This window comes from Notothenia coriiceps, unplaced genomic scaffold, assembly GCF_000735185.1.
Source record: "Notothenia coriiceps isolate Sejong01 unplaced genomic scaffold, NC01 NC01_scaffold00037244, whole genome shotgun sequence".
NCBI classification, from domain to species: Eukaryota; Metazoa; Chordata; class Actinopteri; order Perciformes; family Nototheniidae; genus Notothenia; species Notothenia coriiceps.
This window is the reverse complement of record NW_011369945.1, coordinates 2,665,460-2,673,387: the sequence shown is the minus strand read 5'-3', so window position 1 is coordinate 2,673,387 and position 7,928 is coordinate 2,665,460. Positions and strand designations below refer to the sequence as shown.

At 40.9% G+C, this 7,928-nt stretch overlaps 1 protein-coding gene across 1 annotated transcript; it reads left to right on the top strand.

Annotated features, from left to right (window-relative positions):
- LOC104965187 (paired amphipathic helix protein Sin3a-like) lies at positions 1 to 6,744 on the top strand. The gene is made up of 8 exons (XM_010794146.1): positions 1 to 243; positions 2,557 to 2,773; positions 3,201 to 3,389; positions 3,620 to 3,726; positions 4,085 to 4,412; positions 4,656 to 4,907; positions 5,034 to 5,196; positions 6,740 to 6,744. Exons 2-8 carry the CDS (start codon positions 2,579 to 2,581, stop codon positions 6,742 to 6,744), a joined length of 1,239 nt encoding a protein of 412 aa, XP_010792448.1. The 5' UTR covers positions 1 to 243; positions 2,557 to 2,578.
- The last annotated feature ends 1,184 nt before the right edge of the window (positions 6,745 to 7,928 follow it).

The window sequence follows — 7,928 nt, the reverse complement described above, 5'->3', positions numbered from 1 at the left end:
TGTGACCAATCACAGTTTAGACTGGGAGGAGACTAGCCCGCCTTCATGTTGGACACGCCTCTATGTTCAGGGAACACCGCTTCATACATACACTGTTGTTAGCGACGTAGCCTCTCCGGCCAATTTCTTTTTTGACATTTCCATTTGCGACCACTTCTAATAACTTCACTTTTTGTTAGGGCCAGCTGAATGCACGAGTAGTGGTTCACTGGGTCAAAGTGTTGCTGGTGGCAGTCCTGCGAGGTAAGTTGAACTAGTGTTAGCTCGTTAGCCGAGCATACCTTTTACTGATGGGGGGTTGGTTGTTGTGCTAACGTAGCATTTTGTTAGCTTATATATAACCTTGCCGAACAGACAAGATAGCGATCTAACACTCCCCACTGTTCTGTGATGATTTAGTATTTTGTTTTATTTTCGTCTTCCAACCAAATAAAATGTGGAGTTTGAGTAGCAGCAACATTAGCGTGCAGTGCCGATAAGTTAGTCAAGCTAGTCCAGGCTAAGAGCGGCGACCATGAATTAGCTGACATGCTAGCGCCGAGCAGACTGACCTGACAACATGCATTTTGTTGTTAGTTCCTCCTTGCTATATATGTTGTACTGCCTGGTGGGAGGTTTAAAATAAAGAATCGTTACTGGCGGACAAGCCGCGTGTATGACAACTAAGTGTTTTTCTGTCAAACTTCTCGCATAACTTGCCGTTAATGCGACGTTAACGCTATGTAGATGCTAGTGCTAGCTAGCTAGCGTTCTTCCCCACATCTAGCATTGCCATAATTTACTCACTAAGTGAATTTATTTTACTACCCTGGTTAAACGGTAGCCCATACGTTATACACGTATCAACCAGCTGTGTTGTCGCGCTGTCAGCTGCAATGAAGCGTGGCTGCTTTCTTTTCGTTATATCTTGTTAGCCAACACGCTCAGCTCATTTGGATTTTTTATAGTAAGTCCCGTTTTACTGAGGACGGTCAGCGATGACCCGAGTGACACACCACCACTCGCTGTTTGTTTCCGCGAAATAGCATTTAATTTGCAGATAGTTTAGGTTAGCTCGCTTGCCACATAACTTTGAGATCGCTCTGAAGCCAACGTCAGAGAAGCGAAAGCGGTCAGCTGCACCGAAAACGGATGGCGTTAAGCTCGGTGTTTGTCAGAGAGGGGGAGGGGATGAGACAGGGCTACAGCGAGCGAGAGAGACAGCGCCTACATGCCTGTAAAGTGTTGGCTGACAGCTAAATGTTAGCTTTTTTTGTCGCGCCAGTCGACACATTTCGCCATATTTTACTGTCTGTCGTATTTGCTTCGCGTTTCGGCAAAGAAAATGTGAAGCTGGATATGCTACAGACTCGATCTCGGCGACTGAAGACCGAACGCTCAGACACCGTGTTTTCCGACACTGGTGGTGCAGAGCAGTGAGGCACAATGTCGGCTCTCCGTTGACCGACTGCAATGACGTTTACTTAGGGAACGTCAAGAAATTAATTTTCTCACGGTGCATGTAGCCTGCTATGAGCCACATAGAAAGATTTCATTTTATTTTAATACTTCGTGCTCTGAACCTTTGCCCAAGGGATCATTTTGTAAATGCCAGCGATCACTTCTTTAAAAATGCAGAGCTCCTTACATTTTAACGTTTTGTTTTATTTTGCTTATTGTAACACTACACTAAACCTAATTCCCTGTACTTGGTCATTCTGATAGACCAGAGCTAAACATATTTGTGTAACTATGCAATCATCATGATCTGAAGAGTTCAAATGTCTGATGGTGTTCTAATTGATCATGGAAATACATTGACATTTGTACTTTACATTTAATAGACTGCCAAAAGTCATTCACAAATTAGACTTATAGAGCATGTGTTTATAATGAACACAGTGTCACTATGATCAATTTTAACTGCTACATCATTTTTGTTTAACTGACCCTTTGTGTCACATTTGACAAAAAGGCTAAATTGAATTTGTTAGCAGGACAAAGAAACCCTGCACACTTAAAGCAATTACTTGAAAGACAGTCCCTAACTGGTTGTCTCAGCCATTCTGGTGAGCAATGATGGACGGGAAACTCATTGTTCGTTTGTTTCCCCCAGAATTTTTCTTTTGTTTGTAATGTTTTTTTCAGGATTTATCATAAAATTGAGAACTAGGTCAAACATTATTGTTCTTCATCCAACCTTTTTAAAGTGTAAACTTCAATAAAGGTTTGAAATAAACATTATTCTTCAGATTTGAAATGGGACTGTGGTGGCTGCCGCATTTACTTTATAAGCTCAATTTGGCAAACCTCACTGTGTACACAGACTAGACCTTTCACAATTTTCCAACACATAACTTTAACAAGAATTGTTATAATTATGGTAATAGACATCATTTGGAATTGAAGAACCGTACTCTTAAAATATAAATAGCTCACTTCTTTCCATTCATATTGATTTGCAAAAGAATGACTGAGTTGACAGCACATTCTTGAAGAATGCTTTGAAATGTGGTTGTTCAGAATAATTTAAACTCAACAACCTGTTAACTGTCAATATATCTTTGTCCAATGTAGCCCCTTTGAGTATGCGTATACAATGAAGAGGCGTGTGGAGGACCAGGAACCGATATTTGCGCCCCAGCAACAGCAAGTACGTCGTCCCCAAGTTCAAGGCATTGCAGACAGCTTCCAGCACCGGGCCCTCGCCCCGGCCCCTACTGTGATAGAGGCATCTGCAGACAACATGCAGCCATCCACCGGCATCCAGTACTCTCTCCCCCAAGGCTACCAGGTATAACTGCAGCAAACAATTTGTCATAGATAACAGCCTCCACAGCAGAATTGAATGATTTATAAAAATGTAGGAACGTTGTAAAAAGAGTCCTTTATTCAGTGTAACATTCAGAACAATTTTAGGAAACTAACAAAGACATAGATACAGGGTTTCCCACACATAGACTTTACTTGGGCGGGCCGCCCAGGTATATTAACTTCCGCCAAAGTATATTTGCGACCCATTTAGGTTTAATTTCTTTGTATCCGTCCGCGAGCACGACGCCATCTACGATCGATTAACTAGTGGACAATGATTCCTCGCTCTACCCCTCCTGTACCATTCTCGGCTACCACCACAAGTATATTTCAGATCTGAGAGAGAGAGAGATATATTTTAAAGCTTATTGATCCTAATATTCTGGTAATTTCCTCCTTTTAAAAAGGTGCCAACATTGCCTCAGAGCACAGGTGGACATGGACACGGACATGGACATAACAACACTGCCCCTCATGTTGGTCCCCATGCACACAGCCTGGCAGTTCAGTCCCAGGGACCCACAGTGGTCCAGGGTCACGTCCATCCACCTGCACCCATGACTTCTACCCAAGGACAGCAGTTTCAGCGACTAAAGGTACAGCTACATGGACAAACAATTTTTTTTAAATTAAACTTAACCTCCAAAGAAAACTAATAAGCACCCATCTTTGCAATGTGTTTTGATAAGTGATAATGAAATCAGCAATTAAACATGTCTCTTAGGCAACGCCCTTTTTGCTGGTTGTAATTTCGTTTTTTATTCTGCATTCAGTGGTTGTAATATTTAAAGGTATCTGTCAAACGTTTTCCCTCTTCACTTCGTAGGTGGAAGATGCCTTGTCCTATCTGGATCAAGTGAAGCTGCAGTTTGGGAATCAGCCACAAGTTTACAATGATTTTCTTGATATTATGAAAGAGTTCAAGTCACAGAGGTGAATTCTTGTTTATTAATTTTCATCAACATTTAAAGAAAATAGTATTTAATATTTATATTACTATCAATTCTGTAGACTACTATTGACAAATACTCATATCTTCCTTATAGTGTTTATTTTACATTCTATATATTTTGGTAAATGTTGTATATACTTTATTCGTTACTTTGCACTTAAATGCTTTTTGCCCTTTTGGTTAGATGCTAGACTGCATTTAATAATTTCAGTACCTCTATTCTTTGCGATAAAAATCTTATCCTGTATTCCAACTATATGTCACATGCAGAACAAATCCTGTGGACTTAGTCAATAAATAAAGAGATATTAAATACTATAATTCTTCCTGTCACTACAGCATAGACACTCCTGGAGTCATTAACCGCGTGTCCCAGCTCTTCAAGGGCCACCCAGACCTCATCATGGGTTTTAACACCTTCTTGCCACCCGGATATAAAATTGAGGTTCAAACCAACGATCTAGTCAACGTAACCACGCCAGGCCAGATCCACTACATCACGCCTCATGGTATTTCTGTTCATAACATCCCTATAAGTGGAGCATCCAGCCAACCTGCAAGCCACAACCAGCACCAGAGTCTGCCACAGGCTGTCCCCCAAACCCCCACCACAACTACCACTGCCCCACCTGCCCCCACCCAACCGGCCCCGAGTAAAACCAGCAAGGTAGGTTTCTATATTAGTTAACTGATCTGAGTTTAATGCACTAACATTTTTATTTTTTTCTAAACTGACACCAGAGTCAGCTTTTAAATTAGTATTACGATAACAAACCACTTTTTAAATTATTCAACATTGTTTTGAAAAGATTTTCTGAGATTTTGTTAACATGTTTTTGTGCCCACCAAACTGAGTCTTTACTCGACGAGTGTGATGATATGCTCTTCTCTTCTCTTTCAATTCCATAAGCCAATTCAGTCTCCAGCCCACACACCCACCAGCCAGCCCAACCCATCCATCCCTTCCTACGCCTCACCGCGCTCACCTTCAGTTCAGTCCCACACTCCTGTGAGCAGCACACCGTCCGCAGGGCCACCTCTCCAAAACAACCAGCCTGTGGAGTTCAACCACGCTATAAATTATGTCAACAAGATCAAGAACCGCTTCCAGGGCCAGCCGGACATCTACAAATCCTTCCTGGAAATACTTCACACATACCAGGTAAGAAAATTCACATCAATAAAATAAACATTCAGCCAGATTGATCAAGTCAGATTTTCTTATGGAGAAATTACTATGGTATGCACCCAGTAGTAATCTCACCACCTCCTTTTTTTTAACTCCCAGAAGGAACAACGAAACGCTAAAGAAGCAGCAGGTAACTACACCCCAGCACTGACTGAGCAGGAGGTCTACACTCAGGTGGCGAGACTCTTCAAGAACCAGGAGGACCTGCTCTCAGAGTTTGGACAGTTCCTGCCCGATGCAAACAGCTCGCTGGTGAGTGCCTGTGGACATACTCCTACACTGTCCATTCTAACTGGACTATTAAAAAAACAAAGTCATATTCATAGTAGTATTTCATTTTAATAAAATATCCCTGAAACCACACATGATACATTTAGGTAGCATCGTACAAAATAAACTATTCTGCTCCTCTCATAGACAATATGTTAGGGGTTGTCAAATGTATTTATCTGTGGTCAAACTAAGCAGGGAAGACCAAGTTAACTTTATTTTGCATGTGAATTATTAATATATGGATGTAATAGGGGTGTAACGGTACACGTAACCGAAATTATTCGGTACGGGCCCTTCGGTTCGGTACACATGTGTACCGAAGTGTACCGAACGAATATAACGTAAAACGTAAACAATTGAGAACCTGAACAACTTTTTGGAAGTAATCTCAGGTGCTGCGTCGCAGCATTCAGAGTAATTTGCTCACATTGGGTTCAACGCGTCATAGAGCAAGCAAGTCATTTCATTGGACGAGAGGCATACTATGAGAGCTGGTCAGAAGGATGCGTTCAAATGTAGTCAGTAATTTGAGGAACTGTCGAAATGGCGAACGCAGATAAAGTTGAGCTCGAAAATCCTCCAGCATCATTGAAGTCTCCGGTTTGGGAACATTTTGGTTTCGCAGTTACGTACAAGGATGACGGACAAAGACAGGTGGACCGAACCAAAGCTGTTTGTCGACATTGCTCAACTAAAATTGGTTACGCGGCTGGCAATACATCAAATTTGTACAGTGCACACTCGTTTGAAAAGGCATTACCCGAACGTGAATATCAATATCGGTACCAAAAGAAAAAGAAAAAAGACTAAAGTGCAAACCCAACTCCCACTAGCANACTCCCAGCTCAAAAGCTTCACATTGTAAGGCACATTACTTCCCAAGATTCATCCAAATGAAATCAGTAGTTTTCAGCTGCGCTATTTGGCGTGTCTGAAGGGATTCAGACACGCCAAATAGCGCAGCTGAAAACTACTGATTTCATTTGGATGAATCTTGGGAAGTAATGTGCCTTACAATGTGAAGCTTTTGAGCTGGGAGTTCCAGGGTTACATTTAACAAACAGAGTGCTACATTATTTGTTTGTTCATCCAAGCTGTGATAGAGATTTAAACCCACGCCAACTGACTTTAAAATGTTTTCTGTGTTCCAGAGCAAACACATACTTTGCTTCTGAATATCTCTGTATATAACATTTATGGCCCAGTGGAGGACCTTTGATATCAAAGGAAGAATGAGTCTTGTGTCCGTTTAAGATTCAGGGAGAGTTGTTGTTGCTTAAGTTCAAGAAAGATCGACTATTTTAACGGTCTAATAAAAGTAAAACAAGGACATTTACCTAGAAGACCAATAATAATAGTTGGACAATGAGGATGGACTTGTTGGCCTGTTGATCTTTTTCCTCCAAATAGAGAGCATATTACTTATGTAATGTTCTGTTTTCTGGCTTCGAGTTACTTATGAAACTTATTTTATATAAGTGTATTATTATTTTTGTCTGTGTCTTTAACTAAAGTATTTCTTATTTTTTTAGTTTAGTTTTCAATCCTCTTATTCTTTGAGAATGTCATTCTAAACTGTTTGCCGATGTAAAGCACTGTGAAAATGCCTCCATTTGAAATTTGAATATTCCATACCATGGGTTGGATGCAATTCCAAGTCAAATACAACTATAACGAAAACAAAAAAACCAACAACTTCCACGTATACAATAGTGGCTTCAGTAAAATGAAATGATGCCATTTATCTGAATTACTGCTTAACTTCTTTGCCACCATATACCTTGGTTGCCATGGTTGCTGTATTAATTGCAGTGATTAGTGTTTACTAAGGTTTTAACATGGATGAATGTACAGTACTGAAGTAGAGTTGCAAATTAGCCCGTATTATGATTAATTGGGGAGTTAAAGGTTAACTGAAACATAATTAAAAGGTTAAAATCTAATCGAAGGCCATTTTCCAGAGAAGTTGCTTTAACCTGCAACAGATGTCTGCCCCCACTTAAAGGACTATTCATGATTAGGTATTTTTTGTTCTAAATGAATCTACAGGTACCTTGTTACTAGCAATATAATGATTGATGACTCAGGATGAAAATGTAATCAATACATTTGCTCTAGATCTTGATACAGATTAGTTTACCCAGGGTGCAGCTGTTCAATGATCTCAACACATTTTCTCTTTGACACGCAGAAAATATATTGGTGTAGTTGTAAGCCTTTACAAAACGCAAAAATAACATTTGTCTTAAAAACCTAGTCCCCTTACTGTATTTCTTACATTATTTGATATATTTTACATTTCCAGGTTCACAAATGGGCTCTATAGGCTGACTAATACACCAATTTGTGAAATTCTTCAGCCACAGGGCTAGAGCACAAACGAACGGCAATAAGGCACTGCTTTGATGTCAGGAAGCTAGGGAAGTCTGAACCGAGCCGCCCATCCTCAGACCCTCAGTCAAGAGTTCCCTGCATGGTATGGGACCTACACTGCCGACAGCCATCAAGCTCCACAGTGTGGCAGAAGGGCCAGCACACCACTGAGGCCCCAGGCCCACGAGGACGCATAGGATTAACGCAAACGCAATCGCAAAAAAGCTTTCGTCCACACGCAATATTCACCGTATAGTGTCTTTCCACACCATAGAGTGTATATATAAATGGACGTAGGGTCCGTGACGTCACCCATAGGATTCTGCAGAGTTGACAAGAAGCCCTTAG

Bases quoted from the DNA above. Each gene is read 5' to 3' on its own strand.
- LOC104965187 (XM_010794146.1), top strand. From the start codon at position 2,579: ATGAAGAGGCGTGTGGAGGACCAGGAACCGATATTTGCGCCCCAGCAA. The intron at 3,390-3,619 runs GTACAGCTACAT...TTCACTTCGTAG, and splicing joins AGCAGTTTCAGCGACTAAAG to GTGGAAGATGCCTTGTCCTA. The intron at 3,727-4,084 runs GTGAATTCTTGT...CTGTCACTACAG, and splicing joins AAAGAGTTCAAGTCACAGAG to CATAGACACTCCTGGAGTCA.